This window comes from Bombus bifarius, unplaced genomic scaffold (genome assembly GCF_011952205.1).
Source record: "Bombus bifarius isolate JDL3187 unplaced genomic scaffold, Bbif_JDL3187 scf7180000007987, whole genome shotgun sequence".
Lineage (NCBI taxonomy): Eukaryota > Metazoa > Arthropoda > Insecta > Hymenoptera > Apidae > Bombus > Bombus bifarius.
Window position 1 is genome coordinate 2,564,598 of NW_022884369.1, and position 26,808 is coordinate 2,591,405.

General features: G+C 39.5%; 1 protein-coding gene across 3 annotated transcripts; it reads right to left on the bottom strand.

Moving 5' to 3' along the window:
• Positions 1-256: 256 nt before the first annotated feature.
• On the bottom strand, positions 257-26,308 carry LOC117205160 (hillarin). Of its 3 annotated transcripts, none has more exons than XM_033443303.1 (12): positions 25,616-26,308; positions 20,627-21,076; positions 14,463-14,694; positions 8,325-8,441; positions 7,585-7,757; positions 6,108-6,351; positions 5,168-5,394; positions 4,683-4,904; positions 4,440-4,589; positions 3,858-4,047; positions 3,106-3,363; positions 257-2,872 (listed from the first exon to the last, which is right to left on the bottom strand). In XM_033443303.1, the coding sequence occupies exons 2-12, from the start codon at positions 20,968-20,970 to the stop codon at positions 2,561-2,563; spliced, it is 2,469 nt and encodes an 822-aa protein (XP_033299194.1). In that variant the 5' UTR covers positions 20,971-21,076; positions 25,616-26,308; the 3' UTR covers positions 257-2,560. The 3 variants fall into 3 exon arrangements, with proteins under 3 accessions (XP_033299194.1, XP_033299192.1, XP_033299193.1); XM_033443301.1 differs by having other exon boundaries at positions 14,463-14,727; XM_033443302.1 differs by lacking the exon at positions 25,616-26,308 and adding an exon at positions 22,856-22,980 and having other exon boundaries at positions 14,463-14,727.
• Positions 26,309-26,808: the final 500 nt, after the last annotated feature.

Sequence of the window (26,808 nt, forward strand, 5' to 3'; positions counted from 1 at the left end):
ATTTTCAGATTCGTTTTAAATTTTACTGATACGACCATAAGAGTCAAGTCTTACTATGGTGTTACTAACATTTCAAAATGTTTTGCACAACTCACATAATATATTCATAAAAGGTTCCTACAAGAATGCTTTCATATGCTACTGTACATACATAAGTTAATTATTTAAATTAATTAGAACATTAATGACAAATATAATTGAATAAAGAAAATAATTACAAGCTTATCTTGTGCTGCATGAACTGGATATCGCCAAGTTTCCACAAAATTAGATTTTATTACTTCCTTTTTCTTTACAAGAACACGAGTCTTTATTACGTATCTGTAATATGTATAAAAATTAATTTACATGCTCGTTAGAATGAAACAATGAGAAAGAGGATATTAAGCTCGAGTTATACTTTATTCCACCGGTAATAGGAATCGCGGAGAACTTTCTTTGCATAAGCGTTGTTATAACTTCGAAATAACAACAAAGACAAGAGAGAGAGACAGAGAGACAGAGGGGGAGAGAGGGAGAGAAGGAGGGAGAGGGGGAGAGAGGGGAAGATAAAAGATATTCATATTACAAAAATGAACAATTATATAGCTTTTACCGCTGAAAACTTTCCGCTTGAAAAGTTCAACGCTTTCGCTCTTCTCGCGTACGAGAATAACTAGAATCGTGCAGCTAATCCTGACAGAATAACATATAGCACCTGAACTTCGGAAACCACCGTAGCCGCAAAATTTCGTGATTTCAAAATCTCTCTGAACGAACCTAGATACATAATTACTGAAATGGAATGTCGTATATCCTTATGGTGTCCTAGAGACAAACGAAATACAGTAGAACCTCGTTTATACGAACAAGTTAATACTCAGCTTTAGATATACGAACTTATATCTAAGCTTCTATTATTCGAATTAATACGAGGTCGAGCTTACTTATGCCCGACTTAGCTCTAATTATATGAACCCGTATTCTTATATCGAATATATGCAATCATTTACTTGTATTTAGAAAAAAGTCCCTATATTAAAAATGGAACGTAGCTTTCACATTAACTTTAGTTTTCTGGAACGTCAGGTCCTTTTGCACAATTGAGGAGGTTAAAAAAGAGCTCTGCTCCTATATATTTTGTTATTCGTATTTATTTTATACTTTATTATTTCGAATTTATGGAAAGTTGAAGGCAGTAGCTAATAAACTATTATCAAAAATACTCGATTATCCCAACTGTCTTACAACTTATTCTTACCCCGACTTATCCAGATAAAAAGCTTCCACTGTAATTATTCCGCTTCGTGTAACAATTTTGCGGTTATGGTCGTTCGCAACAAGGAAAAATGGAATGCTTTATATATACCATCGTTATAATACGAAGAACTTAGAAGAACAAAGCATGCGCTTTCTTGAAAACGAACCATTCCTCGCCGATTTTATTTTCATAGATCGTTTATCTCGATCGATAATTTTGCTCGTTTTTATCGACCGATCGAAAAATCAGCGGATCGTGTGCATAATCCATATACATAAAAGCACCTCGCGTAACGAAGTCTCGTTCCATTCTGTCCAAATATCTCGAACGCGTAAAAACGAAACGCGATTCTCGACATTGAGTTAAAGCGGACCGAGATAATTGGGATTAATGCTTCGAGTCGAGGCGAGAAAGTTTGATTAATGCGGTCGGAGCGCGATGGTCGATCTCCAGAGCTGGTTAACTTATAATTGCCAACTTTCTCGCTGAAACACGGACGACACGATGGTCGCCGCGCAAAAGAATCGGCGAATTTTAAATAAGGACCCTATTAAACACAACTTATCCTTCGACTAAGATTACTAGATTGCAGATTTTTATGCGTTTGTGGAACATTTTAAGATGCAAAAATGTATAGAATGCACGTAGTATGCAAAAATATATCAAATATCGAAAATGCAATTACTCGTTATAATGTTTAATAGGTGAAACGAATTTCTCCTAAGTTCTCATGTCTTACAGTCGTGTTTATAAAAACATGAACATTGCATAAATATCCACAATCTAATGATTATATCCTCAAACACATCTCAAATAAGATAATAATCGTTATTACAAACTACGAAGAACGTGGAGGTAGCGCGTCAGATCGGAATCGTTCTCGCATTCGGTGACATTTTTCAAAGTTCCTCGTGCCAAAGTTTCAAGAACCAGTTGTTCGAAAACCACCTTCCCCCTTTGTTTTCTTGGCTATCATCGTGAAAATCATCTTGCATAATCGTCACCTTGATCGACTCTTTAGTTGACTCTTTAATCAATAGTTTACTGGCAAGTAAAGGCTAATCTCGTAGATTAGTTCTTACACGTCACTCGAAGTTCCTCAAATTCGTAGTTAAGAAGGAATGTATCCATAGAAATAAAGGAAATAGAGAAGAACACGATGATAAAAGAACTTGCAGCACCTTTAGTCTAGTCTCATCACATGTACCAATTTATACACGCGATGTATTTCTTCGTATCCATGTATCGAATCGATCCAGCGAAATCGTTATATTGTATATATACTATATGCATAAAAATACGAAATCGTAGTCGACGTTGCTAGTTCCTCTTGCTGGAATTAATCAGATACTTGCAGCAATGCGTGAGCAGGTGCTTTTCACCGGTGATGTCGTGGGGAACATTCGTGGGACTCGTCGATTCCCTGGTGTAAATATCCAAACCGTACTGACCCTCCTCGGGAAAGCTGATCGAGAAAGTCACCACGTCGTCGTCAGCGATCGAGTGCGTTACGTATTTGGAGAGTCGTTTTTCCTCGATTCCGTTTTTATGCAACGTCGCCATGAAGTCGGTAAGTGGTCGCGACATTCGGAATTGGATCTCCAACTCGCGACCAGCGAACACTAAGGCCTCCTGATTATAAAAACAAAAAAGTGGTTATAAAAATATAGCTTTTGTTAGAGCGACATATATCTTGTAGAAGCACCTTAAATCTTGAAATTGGCAATTCCAAATTAACATGATAAAACTCTCAGTAAAACTGGAATTCTTTCGTAAAAGTGTCTCGAGTTATATTTTTCAACCTTGGAAGCTTGTGACTGCATAAAATTTAATTATTGTTAGTTAAAAATGTCTTATTTGTGTACCTGATGAGTTATTGGTATGAGACCAAACAGTCTCGTGGCTTTGGTTGGACCCCATTCGCCACTCGCGCAGTCTGGCAATGGTACCATCACTGTTTGCAATTCTTCGCATGCAATTTTAAATTTGCACACGCTCTTGAACTTCATCGGCTCTCCGGTTAAGTATTCCTTGGGTGTCACCGCGTTGGCAAAAATATCCAGGAGAAAAGCTCCTGAACAGGGCGCGTGCACACGAAACGCAACGATATTCCCAACGACAGACTACGAACACAAATTTCCGAATAAAATCTTAATATGTAATATCCTAACGGTAAAAGTTCTTCGAAAAATTGTACAGTTAATTTTAAAGCTCGTATCATCCATACATAACACTGTACAAACATAAATAGTACTCTGATATGTAGTGTCGTTAAAATTTGACTAATTACGTGGACTGTCCAAACAGCTCGTTAAGGCCACATTGAAAATCAATATTGGAAAACGCTAATATCGTCATAAACATGGGAAATGCTGATGTTTAAACAGACCTGAACCCACCTAACTACGAGCCTTTTGCGAATTTCTGTCGGCCAATTAATTTCACTTGGCGAGTAATTCATTAGCAAACGATTCTTAAACTCCTATTAAGGGTCTCTTCCTTTAATGACACTTCCTTAATTAGTTTATACGAATGCGGCTAGCGAATAATTAGCCCGTAAAACCGTGAAAAGATGTCGCTCTCCGTAGCCGTTTTGCGGCAAAGTATCTCGAGTTACCTGCATGACGAAACGTTTCAATGACACGCCGTCGTATCCGTCGCCATCGTTGTCGTAGAACTTGAGATTATAGTGAAAGATGAGGGACGACTGCATATGAGCCGGCATCGCTATCCTGACGGTCGCGGCGCCCGTAGAATCCGTGTACATAACGGCATTCGTGTTCGTATCCGGAAAGTAGAGGCCGTACCTGTCGAATTTACATAAAACGTGAGTAAATTCTTTTTTTCCGTGTACACAGTCGGCCATAAGTATTATATAGGACACCTACTCGTTACATTTATTGAAGATTCTAATAAATTTTAATTTCTCTATTATAAGTCTCTTCTAAGTTCGTTAATGTATTCGCGTCAAAACATAATGCGAATGAATTGATAGATTTACTCATTACAAAAAATTAAAAAATAAAAGCAACGAATAGCACTCAATTCGTACTAAATATCCGCAAGTGTTCAAATACTTATGATCGATAGTGTATGCTATGAATAGTTTTAATGAAATGATTGGGTACGCAACTTTGTTAAGCGAGAAAATTAAGGAATTTAGTTTTTTAACGAATATTTGGCGAAAGAGTTGCATTACCTGAAGAACAATGAACGCACGAAAGGCAGCTCTTCGAAATCTTTGAGCGAAATCGGTTGTTTAAGCAATTGCCACTCCTCTTGAAGGGGGAAGAACTCGTAGATGAACTCTCGCGGGTCTGTCAGGAAATAATGATCGTCGTATTCGTATCTGCGAAGAACGAAGAGTTGAACAGGTTGAATAATTGAAAAAAACTGTGTCATGTCAAATGTTCGAAACAGAAGATAGGTTTCAGGGAAATACCTCAAACTATCGTTCTTAGCTTTTGGTTGACCAGGACGAGGAACTTCTTTGGCATTGACCAGATGTCGTGCCCCCCAATTGCATTGAACGAATCTCCACGCACCAGCAACGTAAACTGCGTTCCAGCTATTCCGGAATCGGTTGTCCTCGAAGCAAACGCCTGGCTGATAACCAGCCGACTTGCTGTAACCCTTTATAACCACACAGTGCAATCCAGCGTAACTGTAAGAATATGATATTCAAAGTGAGTCATGAAAAACAGAACACCAAATCTAAAATATACGATTGATCGAAATAATGGAGATCGTAATTGTATTTAATACGTTCGATCAATGTGTGAAACTTCCGGTCCGTTTGAAACGCTAGTCTATCATTATTGTTTCCATTCGTATAATTTTGAAACATGGAACCAGTCTTACGGGTGAATTATTATTTTGGGCGTGTCGTGAGAAAGATCATCGAGGTGTTAAATTAGTTGCGTTTACCTGCATAGTCGTTTGAACAGAACGTGGTAACTTTCAGTCCCGTGCTTTATGCCTCTCAGCAAGCCCATAGGCGTGTCCCCGCGCAGATTCTCGTCGAACTGCATGGTGTTTAGATTCTTCACGGTGATCCATCGGAATATCGTCCTAGCTTTTTCTATATCTGATCCGCATCTGCTCACCAACTGCCGTACCAGATCCGTGAATGTTTTCTGATCTTCTTGAGCTACCTGATTTATTAAAAGAACAAAAAAAAAAGAACATAAAATAATAACGATGGACTCAGCAATGTTAAGACACATAAAATCATGTTAAATTGAATTATTACTATTATTAATTCCAAATAACAATTTCTATTATTTTAATAAACTTTTGCCTAAATAGTTTCCTAATGTAACAGAATTTTAATAAAATCGCTAACAAAGTTAAGTTCCGAATGCTAAGTTCGCGAACAAAGTTAAGAAAGGTATTTTCGAGACCGTGATTCCTTTTCAGTTCTATCCATAAAAATACAAATTCATAGAAACATTCACATTCTACTCATCACCCAATTTCCACCGACTCCGTATAACTTAAACATTCACGAGAACTAGCACAATACCTCTTTCACCCTTCCATCACACTAATGGTACGGTACCGTTCAGTGGTATCATAACGAATAGCCTCGACACGACACCGTTGTCATAGGCGATCAACCGTTTCCTCGCTATCCTTCGAATGAAAGAAAGGTCGTAAATCGATTACGCGAGGTCTTCGTGTATAGACGGAGACCGGATAAAAGCGAGGCCGTCTCGAATATATGAAAATATCGGTCCGCACCGATTCCAAGCCGTCCGTTTAAAATTCCACGGGTGTAACACACCCCCTTTCGACTCTTCCTCGACGTTACATTTACAAGGGGATGACGGTGTTAAAGGGGGTTGGCACTACGACGGGGGCTTACCGAAATAGCTATCTGATCCATGTCAGCAAACTCCAGAGGATCATTGTAGATGTGATACTTTGCGAGGGCAGGGGGTTGTGGGGGTGGAGCACGCGATGGATAAGGCAAAGGCGGTGCTTCCTGGGCATAACCGTCCCCTTCGTCGAGATACAAGCTCTCCTGCCGCATATACTCGCTTCTTGCCTCATTGATCAGCTCCAACATCTCCGAGCTCTGTTTTTCCACCAATGCTGCGGTCGCCGCCCTGAAAATTGATCAGGAGTTACGAGAATTCGCGGTTCATCAGCGAATCGCGAAGAACCAATTCTCGAAATGCTAATGCAAAGGCTGGAACTTCATTCTGATTTTAATATCTTCAGATCCAAATTTAGTTGATACGCGTATGTGGCGAAGATGTAGATTGGTTATGTGGTTAAAATGATGAATCTCTTTTATTTTCATTTTAATATGCATATGAGACGATGTTCGTGTAAAATTCGCTTGATTTGAAGAAGAACGTTTCGACTTCTGATCTGTCTTTTTCTTTTTTCTTTCTTTTTTTTCTTTTTTGCTGTTTCATATTTCTCGAGGGGGAATATTTTCTTGCTAAAATCTCTGTATTTTATGATTCCTGCGTAGGATGCGCTTGATCCCCGGCTCATGAATATGTATCTATTTTTTTGTACAACTCGAGAAAAGTTTATTAAACTCACGGATGTTTTTTTTAATATGTGCATACGTAGACGAGATGTCTTACGTAGTAATTCATACGACGTTTCAGGTGAGTATCTCGCATATTTTTTCCATTAACATACGAGATACCTTGTCTACGGATTCGAATGGAAATCACTTTCTGTATTTTTAAAAATAAATTTTTTTTATACGAAACGACATTTAACTGCGCCTATTGAATGTTAACTTCTTTTTCCAAATGAATCCCATAGAACTTAACTGAATTTTTAGATTACTTGAGTGAAACTTAATCATCGATAGATACAATAAACCAGGAAGGAATTTGTTAATTAGCAAGTAGAACGATCGTACTTCATTCGTGAAATACTGAGAAAGAGAAAGGAGAAGTTCTTGTAAAATTGTTCAATGTTTAGTGAACTCGACTGCTGCTGTATAAACAAAAAGCAACATTTTCTTAGAAGAAATGCAAAATTATATAGAACGTGGATATAACAATGTAGTACTAACGAAGAAAAATCTCACTCGATTTTCTTTCTAACGCTCCAATCCACTTTCTACAATGTAAATCCCATTGTGTAAAAAATACTCGCTACACTACCAGGAAAGACTTTGTTGTTTTAGTCTCTGACACTAAGTTTCGTAGGTGAAAATGGGTAGTTTTCCCGCAGAAAAGTTAACAATCGTCAAATCAAAGGGTTAATCGTGGGTCAGCTAGCCCAAGAGTGTTGCTTGCCTTTCTTGCATTTCATAATGAACGTGATCAGAGCAGCGTGCAATGGAATCAGCTTAATTAGGTAATAACTACCGTTCGTGCTCCAGCATTTTGCGCGTGAGACTTTCCTTTTTCTTGTCCCTACGAAGAGTCATGTTCTTCTCCAAGTCCTCCTTCTCTTGTTGAAATTGCTGGGCTCGGGCTCTTCCACCTTTTTCGCGTTCCCATCTGGCCGATAGTTCCTCCAGTTCCTTCTCCCATTCGTCCTATTCAATTAAGAAACACGATCTTTTAATCACAGAGCTTGCTCGATATTGATCCAGATATTCCCAAAACGATTTTCTTCTCCAGGTACTTGGAATTTAAATTGGAATATATTAATTAACCCTGTTGCAAACTTTTCATGCTTCAAATTTAATTTCAACCCAAGAAGGGGCTCTCAATTTTTTCTCAAGATTTCAAGATCATCTATATTCTTTTAAACGAATTATAACGATATATAAACGAATAATTCTATTTTCTTTTTTTTTTTTATACAACAATCGGTGCGTCTTCTTTTATTTTTTAGACAAAAATATTAAGATACCTGGGTCTGAAAATGATCAGTTCAAAAGATACTTTCACTTTAATTTTATGAAAGAAATATTTAGGTGACCTATTTAACTGTAACATCCTGTATAATGTTCTCACGTTTTTCTAATACCAACTATTAACTCCGTTTTTATTCATTTCCATGATTGCACCATCTAGTTCACAAATACAGTATTAACAGAACTGTATATACGTGTAATATGATAGAATTAAATTCGGTTCAAGATGAAAGAAGCACGTACCCTAAATTCCTCTCGAATTCGTCTGTCTTCCTCCTCACGATGGTGAGCGAATTTCCGATAGAGGTCATCCTCCTCCTTGCGATGTTTCATCTCGAGTCGCGTCTGCTCATCTCGATCCTGATAATTGCAACAAAAAAAAAAAAAGGGTCATCAAGGGCCTTTCTCTTAATTATGAAAGAAAAAGAAGGCCGGAATTTTTTGCATATCCTCCTCGTCTGCCGCGCGGGAAATTTAAAGGAACTCGTTGGATCGGTTTCGGGAATCGCGTTCAGCAGAAACTCGAACGAGTTTCACCAGGGATGGCTCGCAATTAAACCGAGGTATCTTCTTCGTCTATCAAAAAGCGGAGGCCGCACCTAAACGTCCCAGCGACGGTCGTCCAGTTTTTGTCGGCTTTACTTTCACGCCGCGTTTCTGCTTTCCTTTTGGCTGGAAACAAGATGCGCGCTCCAGAATCGTTCGACAAATCGAAGCGTTCGTAGGGAAAGAGAAACGAGTACCGATGGAGCATTAGTGGATTCGTTCTCCGTTTACAAAGTAACCGATGGAACACAGATAGACACTCAGTTTGAAAAAGGGTTTCTTCAGATTTGGTATAGCGTTACGCAAGCAATTTCCTGCGCAAGTCGGTCGCGCGTACAAACTCAAATGCCCACGCTACAGTTACGTCATAGCAGCGCACGTTATTGCGTGAAATAACCGCAAATAAGGACAATGTTAGAGAGCACTGACATTTCGAAGCTGTTTTTTTTTTTACGCTTAGAGTTTTTAAGAGTTGTATGAAACGATTCGACGGAGATATTTGAAAATTTATAGATGCGTCATGTATTGAAACATGAAAAGTATTAAGACATACCGGGAAGAAACTAGAACAGCCTGTAAGGATCGCGTAAAATAATTCAAACAAAAATTGAAAAGATTGCAACGTAGATAACGCAAGTAAGATAAAATCTTTTTGAATATTTATAGCGGATTAACAGCAAATTATTTGCATAAAAAACCACAGAGATACAAAATACAACCGTAAGATTCTATCTCTATGGTCGAATCGCTCTGTACAGTAAGGAATGTTGCGGTTGTGCTTGCTGAAATTGCTTAGACGAGCCTCAGCCTCTCGCGGCGACAGATGCAATTAGGCTGTTTCCAGAAAAAAAAAAGAGACAACAATTTCTTGTAACGACCGAGAGGTTGCTATTTTCAAATCGATGGTCATAGTATGTTACTTGTTCTGTTAATCTTGTCGTTTGCACTCGAGTGGATCGGTAAAAATTATCGACGAAACGATGAGAAAGCGCGCTAATAGAATTAATTCGGACCATCTGTTTACTCGCGTCATTGAAGAAGCACTTTCCTGTGACTACTTTACTACAACTGACTGGTTAACCAGCATTCCATACCATAGAGTTCTCTGTTTTCTGTTTGGAGAAACACTTCTTGTAATAGCCAAGAACCGTCTTCGTCGTTTGCTATCGTTTCATATTCTACGTTCGATAGAATCTTTCATTTCGAAGTTTGTGGATGTTGAACTATATCGCGACTTTCATTTTATTTAGTGTGCTAACTAAAAGATTTAATAAAGATCTTGTTCTCTTTGGATGTAATAAAATAGAATAAAATAAGAAATCACGTTAATAGGATTAATTCGATCGATCTGTTTGCTAGCGCCGTTAAAGAAATATGATTCTTTTTGATGCCTGTTTTCGTGACTGGTTCGTGACCAAGATTCCGTCACGAACCTTCCAACTGCTGTTTGCTTTTCCCTCGAACGGACAGACGTGTTTGATCCGCGAATACGTTTTTGCTAAAGTCGATTTTACTAAAAATTGTCACGTTCAATAAGACTCTGGTTCTTCGCGCGTATTGATAAAAAGCGATACAGATAAAAAGCGTATGCTGTCTATTCAATTCCATCTTGCTAATCCCGTCGTTCGTAAACAGAAGATTTGTATCGGTCTGTGATTAAATTCAAACAGAGCTCCGCAAGATTGTCAGCTTCGTGTAGTTCGGATACTCTACCTAATTAATTTTTCCTCGAACGAAAAATTTCGTATAAAATTTATTAGAGAATTCTCAGATCATTCGAATATTTTGAACACCGATAGACAATTCTCCTAAAATTCTTCAAACACCAACAAAGACAAATATTTAATTCCAAACTCAAAGAACAGCTCGATCTTGGTAGTACAATTTTAGAATCTCATTCTTATGGTTATCACATGTATATAACAGAAACATTCTTTACGAACATCCACAAAAATGTCTACGAAAATAGAAAACTAAATTAATAGCAAAACGTTATGAATAATTTAATTCCATCGTTACACAATAATCGTACGTCAATGTCCGAGACGCAAGATCAGTCCATTTGCGCCAATCTGTCGTTCAATCCGCCAGTCTGGCCGAAAAAGGAGCGAGAAGAAAGTAAGAATAAAACCGATAGACTGTGGCACACAGCATTGACCGCAACAGCGATTCCAATTAACATCCGTGGGTCGTTTGTTGGCGAAGGCGCGTGAGAGGTGAACCACAATCGCTCTTTAAAACAGGATACGCACACGGTGGCCCTCTCCGCCCCTCATTTGCTCTTTCTTCTCCTGTATACGACTTCTTCCGTGGCCGCGGAACGATTCTCTAATTAACTGTCAGCCGTGGTAAGCGAGTACCGCAAGCGGAAGCGATTCTGGGTCCGTGCGCGAGCTTTCCTTCGCGTGTGCACGCTGTCATGGAAAGAAGATACAAGGGAAACGCGTTCTTCCGTGGCAACAGTTCGGTTAATGTTCACGAGGACGTTCGTCGTTATTGTTCTTGGATGTCACGGAAGCAGGTGAAGAAAGTTGAGTCGCCGCGTCGCGTGAAACCTTGACTGAGGGACGCGTTTATAGGAGATAAAACAATAGCACGATAGTTCTACTCTTAATTTGCATCGCACGCGTATCGTATCGTAAAACTACTATTGACTTTGATTCAAGATATTATAATGAATATGTTAATTAGTCCCGCTTTATTCGATTTATTCTAGACTCGAAAGTTGTATAATTTAGTATATTTCAAAATATTCCAATTGTTCACTGAATTACCACATTCATATTTGATTCAAGTATCGTGTTATTCAAGATGTTATAATAAATGTATTAATTGATCGCATCTAATTCAATTTATTCCAAGCTTAGAATTTAGTATGATTTTAAATATAAAGCATGTATTACAATTTTTTATTGAATTACCACATTCATATTTCATTCTAGTACCGTCTTATTCAAGATATCATAACAAATATATTAATTGAGCTAGAATTGTTTAGCTCGATTTATTACAGGTTTACAAGTTGTACAATTTGATACGCTTTGGAGTATTACAATTTTTCACTGAATTACCACACTCGTATTTGGTTGAAGCATCGTACTATTCAAGGACCATTCGCAGTAGCCATACGTGAAAATTCATTCCGCTCTGATAAATCCATAAAATCCAACTGTTCTTTTTTTTTATTTCAATATCGATATCAGGCTGGAGATCGCGTGAATCTCTTCTAACAGTTCGATACACAGAACGATCTCTATTTTATTGCAACCGATAATAACCAGCAGCGCGTTCGACGGGACCGTTAGCTAAAACGAATCATACTTTCTACGTTCGAGAGGATGACGGGCACGCCCGAGATCGGTTTGCCCACGCGGCTTCCCAATTATCGACCTCTCGTAAACTTTCCACGATCGTTCTCTTTACCCAACCTATAGACAATAAGACGGAAACCCATGTTGGGTTTCTACGATTCGCAGAACCATGATCATCGCCAGATCACCAGTGTTTGACGATTCACGAGGCGTTCGAACGGACAATTTCGAAGTTGATCGTCCGATCGTAAGAAACCGCTACCATTGCAACGAGCGTGAAGCGTAAACGACCGAAAAAATCAGGCGATGAAAGAAACTCCGGAGACAGTTTCGTCTCCTTTCTATAATTTTCTAATATTTTTCTAGATACTGGCAATTGTAATTATTACTGTATGATAAAAATGGCTAGTAATAATATGTATACAGAATGTTTCTGTGATCCTGATATAAGCGAGAAGATGGCAGTTTTTTATGCAAGATTATAAAGTATAGAATAAAACCTTCGCGTATAAGGCTTCATTTTTAAGGAAACGTCTTTGAAGATTCGCCAATATTCGATTAACTGTAAGTTTCAAAAGTCACGAGACTTTGTACGAAAGTTTCTATGGAAGAGATTCGCAAAATTGTCGATGTAAAAATATTATGAAAATATAATAAGAATAAGTCATTGCACAAAATGGTGCACGTGTTACTCTACAAAACGTTAGTTCTACGAAAACTTGTTGATTTTCTCACAAGCTTCCTAAATGAACCAGTAAATCAATAATTAATATATATTTAATAGAATTAATAAAAAAAATTCTCCGATCAACGAACTTAATAACTACGTCGAAGGACGTTCACATCTTTCGATTTCTCGTCAACGGGACGCAGAAGGAAACGAAGCGTAGACACGGTGCACGACCCTGCTCGTTGCCCACGCTACTTTCGTTTCGTAAGAGTGTGCACGCAGGTAGGCTGACATTCACGAAATACTATAAATAACAGCCGTAGCCGGCGGGAGGCGTTTTGCTGAATGTACACGCGAAAGCGGATTGAGAGAAAACGCGCCGATAGTGGAGCGACTAGCGGCTCGGCCTTCTTCTTCTACGCCGACACCGATGGGAAAAGCAAGCCGGCAATCTCATTTTCATGTAGGGTCCGTCTTCGCGGCGGTACACATTCCTCGCTTGTCAAGCGATTCGCGCATGAAAGTCACGGCTGCTGGCATGGAATCCCGGTACCCGGCCCGCATTCCATCGCGATCGGAAATTCGGGCTTCCGACCATTTTCCATTAAAACGCGTCTACCTTCTGTCAACGCGTACTTCTCGCTCCAACTAATCAACGAACTTGGTTATCGTATATATTCCACTCTTCCTAGTATCTTCACGCGCCGCTGAGCACAAGCGAAATACCAGATTTTGTTCTGCAGCGTCCTATGGCTCTCAGAAACCGGATATCGCGCCATATTGCTCGGAGAGCGATTGATTGATGTTTGAAATACGTACGTTTATAATTTCTACAATGAGTGGAAGAAGCTTTGGCGCGTTATTTCTCAGAGGTTTGCTAAGCGATTAACAAGACAGTTCAATCTGGCAGATGTAAGAGTCGTTATTTATTACTATCGACTCGACTGGCGAAAAGTAATTCTGCCTAAATATCCAGAAAAGCGTGAAATTCAAATCTGATTTTCTATACTTCAACGCGAACTCTCGTAATCAGGTCATCGTTAAGAAGTTATATTAATCAAGAAACGTAATTAACGCAGTCCTGAAGCAACTTGCTCCAGATATTTTTGAAATAAATATCCCAACTATCCTCGTCTTTAGTTTAACGTACTCTTTGTTTATTGCGATCTATCATATAATATATATGTAACAAAAACTATTACGAGTTCTTCAGGAAAAAATAACGATGCCTCATACCGTCGATCATAAGCATTAGCACACACACATTAGTCTACTTACCGATTACACTTATTCAACGATTGTAACAGATTTTACTTTATTTAATATTTTGCGTTACAAAACGCGTACGATACAGTTTAAATAACAGGTTTATAATAAAATAAGTAGAAACTAAAGTCAGAGAGAACCATCCAATTTACGTTAAATACCAGCAAGTATCTTGATATTGACTTTTTTGGTCCAAAATGCAAATACAAAGTGCAAATGCAAAATCGCAACACGATTGTTCATCCCGAAAAGCCAATATCAAAATATCTCATCATCTTAAAAGTTCAAAATCCAAAAACCAATAGCTATTCGAATACTTATGGTAGACGGTATATATAGCTTCTATATCAAATAAGCAAAACGCGAGTAACCAAGATTCGGATTAATCAAACCGCGGATAATCGAAGCTGAATTAATCGAGGGCTCCGCCGTAATAATATTTTGATAAAACGATGGCCCGCGTAGTGGTAATTAAGCTCGATACCTCGCGTAATTACGCGGCAGATCGGTGTTGGAATAGAGGTAACCCGCTCCTAATATGGCGGTGACCGTGACGAATGATTTCACCGGACTATGCGAATGACTCACCAGATAATAATCGATGGGCTTCTCGCGTGCCTTGCTGTAGCCCTTCTGAAGCTCCGTCTGCTTAAGGGCATGGGCGATGTGAAGCGCGCTCGCGTCGAATCTCCCGTACTGGTAGCTCCCGTCGCCGGAATAATTGTGGTTGTACGGCGAGGACGTTCCTCCGCCGGCGTTCCCATGAAGATCACGCTGGGACGAATTCGTGGCCGGCGGTGAACCATGTCCGTTTAGGTGCCTGGCACAATTAGGCGAGTCTACATTATCGTAACTGCAACAAAATTATGCAACGGGTCTTCAGGGGGACTAGGGATCGTCGTCATCGTCGCTGCCTCCTATAGAATGTCATCTTTCTTTCAAAAAATCAAAATGTACGATGGATGGAAAATTTAGTTAGGTAATGTTATTATACGATGTGATCTTCTTTCGAATAAATCAAATAGCACCATAAGTAGCAACGTAGCAAAAGCGAGCGATATCGCCTTTTTCACTCGATATTTCTTGGTGAAATTCAAATGGACAATGATAAAAAAAACCGTAACAAGCGTGTACCAGTCGTGTCATTTTCCAAAGCAATTTTCCCTCACATGGTCAAAATAAGAATACTAGGAAAATATGATGAACGTAAAATTTGATCATTCGAAGCGAAAAATAATTCGACCGTATCGCCTGTCGGTGTAATTTCCCTTCGTGTGATCGAGACGAAAAAGACTAAGAAATACAGCAAAGCTAAATCGCTGCATCGACTCGATTCGAGCTTCATTTAACGACAAGAGAACCGAGAGAAAAGAAATTCCTGGTAACCGTGATCCTGACTCGTGCAACATTTGCCGCAGCTTCCGGCATTTAGCATGCAAATTCAATGATTCCGCGCATCGAAGAACTAGGTCAGCCTTTTTAACGGGGCCTTCGAAACGTTTTCCTACGTGCAAGTCTGCTTCGCGCGGAGCTCATCAACGATTCAGCCGCGTTCCAACAAGCATCCTAGAACTAATTACCACACGGGCCTGAGCCGACGAGCCTGATTCATTGGCTCGACTTAGGAAAAATCCTGACAACAGCCGTCTCGCGCACGAGCACCGCATCGCTTATGAGAAACCAGAAAGTCTCTGGTTAAATGAATGTGTTACACCTTCTCTCGCTCGTTCTCTCCTCCGGGGTTCATTCACTTGCGGCTGAAGCCGCTGCTTCTTCTTCTTCTCCTTCTTCTTCTCTCTCTGTATTCAGACATTCTGTCTTTGTCGTGTACACGCGCGCGCTCCTTATGTCAGCCGGAGGCAGAGAACTCGCGAAACGCAGCTACAAGAAATTCTTCCACTGCACACGCGTTAACCCATGTGTGTACGCATACTTCTCGCGGGTTTGTTCAATGGTGAAAACGATATACACCGGATCACGAAAGCATTTGAATGGCTTACCATAGGACTTTTGTGTTCATATTATTCGTTATCGTATGTTACAATACAAAATTTTGAAATTTCATTAACATCGTAATGAGACACGACTGTCGTAATTATATTGATCAAATATAAAACCAATCTGAGAACGTACATACAGATTACAAGATGTTCATTGTAAACATATGTATATTTAATAAAAAGATTACTGTACAACATGAATAGCCATCTTAAATGTATAACAAGAGTTAAATACTTTCGTAAGCTTGAGAAGATTATCCATATCCAAGCCATATGTATTAAAACACTTGCAGATATTTATAGAAATCTCCGAAAAATATTCAGGGTATATATCATATACAAACAGACATAAAATATCGCAAGTGGAATACTTGTCACGTCTAACTAATAAAACCAAGGGGAAACTTTCAATTTGTATCGAATATCACATTTTCTCCAGGCGCAGTAAATATCTTGTATAAATTGACGGCTTTAGAATTTTCAGGAAACAGATGCATTCGATACTCGAGAGGTTCAAACGATTAAATTCAGACATTCTCACGACCCATCGACCTTTACGTAACGTTTCTATACTAGTACGTTTATTGGAGGTTGTACTGGTCCTTTTGGAACCTTGAGGTACTTCCTGAACGTTGCAACAGGTCTTTCTCTGATCGATTTTATAGCCTGCAGGATGTAATTGGGAAAAAGAATTAGTTCAAACGAACTATCGTTTAATTTAGGCACAACACGCTCCTTCTTCTTGTAATTAAGCCAAATCGAATAGATTTTACCGTTTTATACTTATTTGTGAGGTACATGATGTACTATGCAGTAAAATCTTGCTGATTCTGATCTAGCTAATGAGAACTGTATTTCACTTCCAATTACTACTGCTTCTTGATTAACATAGATTAAAATCGACTGGCTGGACATTTTAGCGTTTAACTTAATGCTTCAATTTGGTATTGTACTATATCACGAAGACTGTTACACGAAAGTTTTGTTGCAGTATACGTGTATAATTATTCGGTCTAATTATCGAAAGCAATTTCACTTATATTTTAACGCGCAACGAGATATTTCGCTTGTTTTCCGGATCGACCGAAAAATGAACGCAGGATCGTCTGGTCGATCGCGTCCGCATGAATCTCTCGGAGGCGAGCTCGTTATTTCAAGGAAATCGGGTCAGCCATTGACATTCCGGCCGGAGAGCAAGTGTGCTTCTCGCGCGCACAATCGCGGTTTCACACTTTGTTCAAGACCTGGTCGGGATTAAGGCCAATGTGGCGATGCGTTATGTAACGAAGATGAACCAGATGCCTCGGCTAACACGTATGCATATAGGCCCCGGGAATGACTGCCAACCAAACTTTCTGTGGCAAATTTCTGTGGCAAATAATTATAGGTAAAAAAATTCAGGACTCGACAGACTTGTAGAGAAGTGTCCGTGTTACGTGACCGATTTGCGCGTCAATTCTCGCGTGAAAAATTTCGTGAAATCGCCAGAAGAATGAATATCTTCGGTTGTAACGTAAATTTTTGGAGAAATCGAATTTATGTTAATTTTCCAAGAGATACTAACAAAGAATATTCGTCTCGCTCGCAATTTGTTAAGATGGAAAAATTAAATTTCCTCCTCTCAAATGCTTCCGCTGTACTAAATTTGATCATATAAGACCATTCATCTCAGTCGTTTGTTATTCTGCGTTCGGAAAATGCATCACGAAGAGTATAACTGCGGCACGAATTTACTGAACGAACTAATAGTTGTAAAAAGCAAATTTTCTCTTCTTCTTTGAAACATCTAGTGTCCTTTATAAATCATTAAAAAACTCGATTTTACGGGGATGAAATCGAAACCAGTAAAAGATGAATCGAATCGGCAATAAAGCATTAATCGTGCGTCGTCAAGGTTAAGGAACACGGTTAACAAACCGTTAACAGGGTCGTTTGAGCACAAAAGGCCGCGCGACCATTTATACTCCACTTAAACGGCGATCTCGATTTAACACCGAAGGGAAAGTGGTGAAACCGAACGTGAAGCGAGTCGATCGACTTTCCGGCGGATCGTTCAAGAGCCATTAAAACACAGGAAACGTAAAGGAGAGCCGTGCACGTTAATTTTCTGTCGGGGCTGTTGTACAGCAATTTGCGTTTAACGGCTACATCGTATATGATTCTATTACTAAAAAGAAAACCAGAATGAATAATCCAAACTGTGACAGACAACGATGGAATTTTAACGAGGTTTAACGCGACTTTATCGTGACGAATCTCCCTCACCCAACCATGATTTTCTCTTTCTCATTAAGGAATTTTAAATGCATCGTACGTAGAAATTCGCGATTTTCTGCAACGCTCTCAATCTCTTGGAAATAACATATTTTTAAACAATTGGTAAAATATTATAAAAGTACGAATCGTAATATAATTTAGATTTTTAAAAAAGAAAATAGATCGAGTGTGGTTTTTTAAATGGGGTATAATCTAGTAGAGTAGAATTCCATTTATATGAATTATATTTTAGTTCGTACAGGATTAAATCGGCTTTTCAAAAGCCACATCGATAAACTTCATTTTCTACGAAGTTTTCAATTTCAAAAATCAAGTACGTGTATTCAATTGAGTCGGATTGAAGATAGGTATTTAATATCTTAAAAAGCGAGAGACTTCTTATACTCGTGAATTTATTACGAATTTTTTAACATCAGGTCAGTGATCTTCGACAAAATTTTCAAAATATGTATTGCTCCGTTTATACTTTTGACTTCCACAAAATTTCCTAATTTATCAGCAAATTTTAGAAGACCATTTTTGAACCTGACAGATCATCTTCAGTTTGAATTCACTTTCATAATAAAATTCTCCTGTTCGATCATCACACGAGTTTAAGAACAGAAAATCAAGGAAAATATTGTACTTGTCGCATTTTTCTCTTATAATCTACATTTGTAGAAGATATTTTATCCGTCATCTCGTGAATCGCGAAAATATTAAACTCGGAAAAATTCAGAAAGATAAGAAGAAAAAAGGAAAGACAGGAAAGAGAGAAATGCTCAAGTTAATTCAACGATCGCTTTCAACGTATCATTACTAGCAGTGCTAGTAAAACGTTCCCAGCGTAATTCAACCTGTAACCTTTGGAATAGCAATACCGGTTACGTACGATCAGGCCACGTCCTTGGAATCGGCAAGCGCGACTTAAGAAGCCGCGGCTTAATTACGCGCGTGTGTCACGTCCCTCCCACATTTAGACTTGAAAATTATATGTTACCGCGACGTTCCACACGACACGACACTTTTCCTGAATCGATGACACCTCATGCTACCGCACAGTACGTCAGCCGTTTCCGGTAACACGGCCACGAACCAACAACACGAACAGGATAACAAATCAATGCGAATAACCGGACTCTCGTTTCAATTGCAACTAAATAGTTGCCACACGTGTTACGTGTAATTAATTTCCTTATTATGATTACTGTTATTTAATCAAGATCTCTTCGATCATAGGAAGATTGCGTCCAATGTATTCTAGTAACGAAGTTACGTTGTGAATTCCGATCAGTATTTCTCAGATTCTTTCTATTTTCCCTCGTAGAATTGCTGCAATGCTGTAGATACATATAACAGTACCGAAGAATCGTTGTGTTGTACTGATATTCCGATAAACGTAACAGGGAATAAGAAAAGGGATGCATTGATTAGATCAATTGCCATCCAATTTGTTTCTCGCGTTTTCTAACTTGGGTGCAGCGATGTAAGATTGCATGAAGAAAGTAACTGTGATTTTTCTTTTCCATACAAATTTGTTTTAACAAAGAAACGAACCGCAAATTGATTGTTTGAAATTACAATGTATTTCATAGAAACTAGAAATTTAAAAAGAATCGAGTCTGAATAGGTTTGTTTTAAGAAGAAAATTTCGGCTAAACGAAAATCCTATGACCAGTTCTAAGACGAATCAAACCAAACGACTTTCAACCTGGTCGATACACCTATCCTGGTGCTAATTGATTCACCGAAGCTCGACCAATTTCTCAGTGGACCAAATTAACACACTCTACTACCTCCTGCTTAGCAAGTCTACAGCACACATTCCTTCCACAAATCCACCGCAAAGTTCTATATCCCGAAGACATGAAATCATTATCAGCTTCCATTCACTCTGTTCAAACCAGAGGATCGCTGATAGATCTACACGAAGCTTAACATTATTAACAAATCGCGACGCTATTTAGCCTGTTGAAAATCAATTATTCGAGACCACTTCTCTATGGAATAAGAAACATTGAACTATCACGAAACGTGGACGAATTACAACAGAAGATTCCGTTTTCAATGACTACGAGCAACAATTTATTTTACACAGACTCTATCAATTATGTTAGAAATCTTCGAAATCTTACTACAGGAGTACAACAATAAATACAGAATAAACTAGCGAAACTCGAACAGTAATCAGTAAAATTGAACAATGGGAAACTCTGCTTTCTTCGAGCCTCGGCAAACAATCTATAGTACCACAGACGCTATAGTAACAAGTAGACTACAGATTTCTATACATTTGTAGGCAATTTAAAAGTGTACAATTACACAGAATGCATATAATATGAAAGAATATATAAAATACCCAAGGTATAATTTATAGTACTTGTTAAGTAAAACAATTTTATACCAAGTTTCTACCTTTTTAATTATATTCTGGAAAATATAAGTTTGCATAAAAGTCCGCAGTCTAGCGTTAAGGTACGATGGTGAGTGCCTTACCAAGGTGGATAAACTCCCCGCGGCGACGCGCCACCAGCTCTGATCTGTTCATTGACGTAACCGCTTCTCGGTACGTTCAGCGCGGACCTAATGCCTACACTAGATCCGTCCAAGGTTCCTGGACCTGGCTTGGGAACGTGGCTGCTACAGTACACCTCCTTGTCGTTGATCGTATGCTGGTTGTTGTAGTAAGTCTTCAGGGTCAGTTTAGTGCCGCAGATCGCGCACTTGAAACAACCCGCGTGAAAGAACGTGAAGTCCTTCAGTGGACCGACTCTGTCCACTTGGTAGACGGTCTGAGCGCATCTCAAACACGTGCTCTCGTAAAAATTCGGCCGATACATCGTCTTCCTCGATCAGGATCCCGTTGTTTAGACTTCCGTTTCCTGGTTGATTCTTCTGTGTCCTCAGTCAGCGCTGCACCTCGCTGTGGAACGTACCGCGTACGACCTTGAAAGTGAAAATTATCGTATCAGTCGAAATATTAGGCGAAATTGAACGACGAAGAGAATTAAATTGAATGTTTTATAATATGATAATTTTGGTAAAGACTCGGGCGAAGGTTAAGGTGAAGATTAAAATCGGGATTAAAACAAGGCTCGATTTCATGCGATTTCACAGTCGATTTGCAAAAAGAATAAAATTTATTTGTATTAAATGATGAGGCAACTATGTATGTATGTAAGTGTACCGTTGTTTTTGCAATAGAGAATGCATCTTCCTTCTGTTTCCACGACAAAATGCAGAAAGGTGTAAAATATGTTTCATAAGCTGAAAACGTGTGCCTTAATTGGCGGTAATTACCTCGATGCAAAACGCGTGCAAACGAATCAGACCGCGTCTGTTTCTTAACTCTCAATAATTACTTCTGCAGGATGTTTAAAAAAGAGAAAGAAAAAACAGAAATATACAAGATAGGAAGAAACGAAAGAGCTAACAGAAAACTTGAACCGATAGCATCTCGATCGTGAGCGATTAAAAAGTATAAACCTATAAACACATTAGCGCTATTAAGAATGACCAATACCGCCGACACTTTCCTGTCGACTTTTGCAACGATTCGTTGCCAATACTTTTCATAGTGGGCGACCAGCAAACGGATAATTGCAACAGATTTCACGAGCTCACGGTACACAAGTCTGACATATAACGTCATATCGGGATTTTCACACGTACGTCCTCGTTAACGCTTCGTTCGAAAGATAACAGATTTCGTGTTACAATCACATCGTGGAAATCGCATTTTTTCATTCCACTCTGTTTGTTCATCGTTTCCTACGTTCATGTCCATCTTTACGATTGCTTCAGAAGGCTCGAGGAAATTATTACGCTTTTATAGATAGAAGTAATAATTTTATATTATCACGCTTTTTCTAGATGGAATCAACGAATTTTTACTGAGCCACTTGCGACTCTATCGAATTTTGTTCGTTTGCGTATGTTTCTAGATACGATACTCGAGGAAATTATTTACTGTGGAAAAAAGATTCTGTGCTTTTTATAGACAGAAATAATGAATTCTCGTTGAGAAACTTACGATTCCATCGAATTTCATTCGTTTGCATACGAAATTCGTGATTTTCCACGATTTCGTTGATTCTGCCTTGCGATAATTGCTTTCTGGCATATATTACGATGTTTGAACAAGCTCCGCTCGAATTTCGATAGATTCTTTCGATTGTATTCTGAATTTGTATTTCCACGAGCAGAAATCATATTCTGTTAACGAGATTTCTATAGAAGAAAGTCTTTAACGTGTTTCTAATGACGAGTTTAGATTTTCAATTAACGCTATGATTGCGATATAACTGAGAAAATGATCGTGAAGGCAAAACTGCGTGTTCGACGTTGTATCCTCTTTGCGTCACGTTATAAGCTCAATAATGAGTTTTATTTTTAACGACGATATAAAAAGTGATATTAGAGATTAATCAAAAGAACCAACGGTGCCAAAAAAAGTCTCAATGGATGTGACGACAAGAACTACTGAGCCAAAATAACCAGAAACGAGCATGAAACCAACTGACCACGCTCGAAAGTATTCTATTCACAAAATCACAAAATGTAATGCTAAAAACATACAATCTTCTTCTATACATTAATGCACGATTGCGTCACGAAATTACACGAACGTAAAGAAACATATTATGTATCTTCTTTCGAACGAAGTCACGCATCATACTGGAAACTTTCTAAATGAACCGTGGAGCGTGTTTCCCAAATTACTACCTCGGTTTCACCGGTGTAATCGCGTTACGATACGACGATCGAGGTTTCCCTTTTCTTTCCACGATTCCTCCTGTACACCGACCGAATTCTCCCGTTGCGCAGCGAGCGACCACAATGGCGATTACGTCATACCGTTAGCGACCATGCACAACAATACCGTAATAAACGCAGGATAGCTCGTCTCACGCATCACCGAATCCCGGCTTTCCGCTCGCCACGACACGCACTGATTCTTTTTTTCTGCCGCTGCGAGTCTCTCCTTGATGAGCGTAGGACAAAAATTCGCGGACGAAGATGGACACGCTGGAAAGTTCTCCTTCCGGAGAACTGGCATATGTAGGACAGTCGGTGGTCGGGGAAAGCATTTTATTTCGCGAATATCCTGTCGATATTAAACATGTTCTAGGCTTATCAGCGTCTATCCTAGCGTGCAACGACGATTCTTTGTGCCACTCGGCCGTGAACACTGAAAATATCTGATTGATACGTCGACTGAACAATGGAGGCTAGCTTGTTGGAAACTTTATCGATGGAACGTGGATTCGTAAAAATAGTTGAAACGTTGTCAACGTTATCTTCGAACACGTTTTAAATCGGTGTAGGATGTATATCTAGGGAAACTTTGAAATTAATTTGCATATGGTATAGGTCAAACGTTTGAGATCGTTTTTTCAATTGTTATACCGAATCTACTATTAATCATTAACTGCAGAGGCACGAATTTTTGCTATTAATCCTCACATATAACTTGTTCGCAATCTTTACGAACAAAATATCTAGAATAGTCCTCGTTTATGTGGAATTTACTGATTTAACGAGGTAACGATTTGCGTCCCATGACGTCCCGGTAGTCGTGAATGTTTAAGGACGCTCGTAAATCTCACCTGCATCCAGCGTTTCATTTCTTCCACATTGCTCGTCTTTTCCGGATTTACCTTGCTTTTTAGTTTTTCACAATCGTTAATTCGTAACGTCCCCGTCGCGCTCGAACAGATCGCCGACTTCACGTGCATTTCAATCGCGTTACGCAACGTCGAAAGAGGAAATCGTAACGAGTCCTCGTAAAACGCGACACTTCCAATTACGGTCTCTCGTCGGTTTTCATTCATCGTGTTAAGCGTGTGTGACCAATGAACGCGCAATTTTGTAAAACGAAATATCGACGTACATACGTATTTACGCATTTGTTCGTAGATATCATACGAAAAATGTGCTTTTCCTTCGATTAAAATAAATGTCATTTTATAAGCCAGCAAAGTCAGTTTATTAACACACTGTGTATCAAAGCTACACATTTTTCAAATTTATAGTATTCTTAGATATTTCTCGTACAAATTCTTTTTTACATATTTGTTGTCTCGTTCATCTATTTTCATGGCTACGGTATCGGCTGGAAAAAAGTTTAGAAACCAAGGACGACTAGAATGTTCATTGGCAATGGTATCTTAAAAACCTATATTTAAAAGAGAGAAATTTCGTGTGTATTCACTGTATCATTCTAAAAGAAATACTGAAAAACTTCCAACACTACTTCAGATGAAAGATACACAAAACAAAAGAGATGAGATGATCATACCGCAAGCGAACAATATACTTCTTGACGTAATCTAAGTAAAGAATCTAAAGCCTTCAAACGGACATTTTATATGTTACAATCTTATCTATACACTTTTATCCATTAATCAGCAGACGCTTAGCACGTAATTTACGTGTTTATAAAGTAAAGTTGTCACTTATTAACCATTTATTATTATATTAGGTATATTTTCAAGATCTAATCTCAACCTATTTTAGCAAAAAATATATTTCAAGCTCTCAAATATCCAGAGATTTATGAATATCCTCTAAAATTAAACCTCCTACCTAATCAAACGAGAAAAACGATTTCCCGAGCATGTGACATCGCGATTCGTTGAAAATTGGTACCGTCCAGCATGTGAAAATTATTTATTGCATTCCACGCGTCGTTTATCACTCGATAATGCCCGCTTGAATACCAGTGTCCCCATTCTGGCCCACCTTCTCCTAGGTATTTACGCTCAGCGCGCGCACATACGTATGTATACATGCAATGACACACGCGTGCGCTCACGTACGCACACAAACCCACAAACGCACATACACACAGCTACGTAGAGCGCGTGTACGAGCCACGTAACTCCATGTATCGCGTTAAGGAAATCGAGAAACCTTATATCGAGGTGGACCGAAGAGTCTGAATTCGAAGCCTGCTCGATGTTTGGAGACAACAGGTTAACGGAAAAGGCGTGTTCCCGTGTTTGCGACAGTTTGTCTGGTTACTTAACGCGCGAAAGTACCGGTGAATAGCGGGCATTCCATTGAACAGGCACATCGAAGGGGCCTGGTACACGTTGCACGCCTCCTTCTCCGTCACTCTCCGTCCTTTTCCATCCCAGAGATTTGAATGATTTCACCGTGCACCGTGGAGAAGGCGAGAATCGCGAGAATCCCCCGGGGCGCATCAGATTTGTCAAACACGTGTATCACGCGAATACAAGAGCCACGTAATAAATCGTGCGCCTATGAAACCGATAATCAAAGCATCAGCGAGAATATCTCGTAGAAGAATATTCGCCGAAGCGAGTATCAAACGAGGCACATGATTCGACCGGTCGTTCTAGCGGCAAGACAATTGGAGCAGCGAACAGGAATGAAAAAAAAACTGAATATAACCAGCAAGGCCGGTGTTCCCTCTTTCCCCGTGGTCGACACCAGAACGATATCTGCGTGGATACTCACGTTCTCATGCTTTCATGTCCACTAGCTTGGTCCACAAGAATCCTCGATGATCGTCCTGGTCCACCTCGAACATCTCTTCGCAAACTTTCCGTTCCTTCCTCTATACGTCCCGTCTTTTAATAAGTTTCTTCTTATTGACGATTCGATGACAGAGTCTCACGATCGACGATCGATTATATTCCACGATTTACTTTCTATTGACTTTATCGTACTCCGTCTATGAGAAACCAAGGCACTGCGAAAAAATCGCGCACGATATCACGAGCTTCTCTCTCGTTGCTGCCGCACCGTGCATTGAAATCACCAGGTCCCGATGATCACCGCAGGGCCAATATCAGAGGACCTCGTGTTCGCGCGCGCACCGTCTTCCATCGAACGAACGAAGAATTGAACGAAGAAGAGCAATTCCAGGAACAAGTCCACCTGGCAGGTAGGATATCCCGACTTCACGGATCTCTAACAGAGTGGAAACTGTGATCAAGTCGCTCCGACGCTGCTCGGAACGACGTTCCGGTTTTGGCTGTTCGATCTCGATTATCGAGTACACCACAGAGGACCGGGCTGATAGTCTCGACCTTCACGTCGACGCGTACGAACGTTTTCTGGCACGGTTTTCGTGTGTCCGTCACCTGGAATTGAGGTCCCGCCACCAAGCGAGGCGGCCACGCGAGAGGTCGAACCTGAATATCGCCACCTGCTTCCTTCGACGTTCCAGGAAGATCTGAGGTGAGAGGGACGGCCATTTTGAGGGACCGTGCTGGCTCTCAGGTGGCGCTATAGTTGGAGAACTGTGGCTACACCGGTGTGGGTATTACACTTCTTTACGTGCGCTCACCTGGCGAGGTTCTGTCTTCGTCACCTGTGATGATACACGTTCATCGTCGTCGTTCAACCGTTTGTTAGAATAAAATCTTCGTACTTCTGTCTATCTTCTTTTCTCTATTTCTTCTTTGTCACACTGGTAGTGTTTAAATATAGCAAAATTGCAGTTATTTTGATGAAATCAACTGCTATTAGTTGAATAGATTTATCTGACTGTAAACTCCTACTTTTTGAACGAAAAATAATAGTTACGGGAGAAATTGGTGAACTCTATTATGCAAACTATTTGTCTGCCAAAAAGTTCGTATAAACGGAGTTCTACTTTAGCGTAAAAGCAGATTGAGGAATATGATGGATAGCACTGTGCTTAC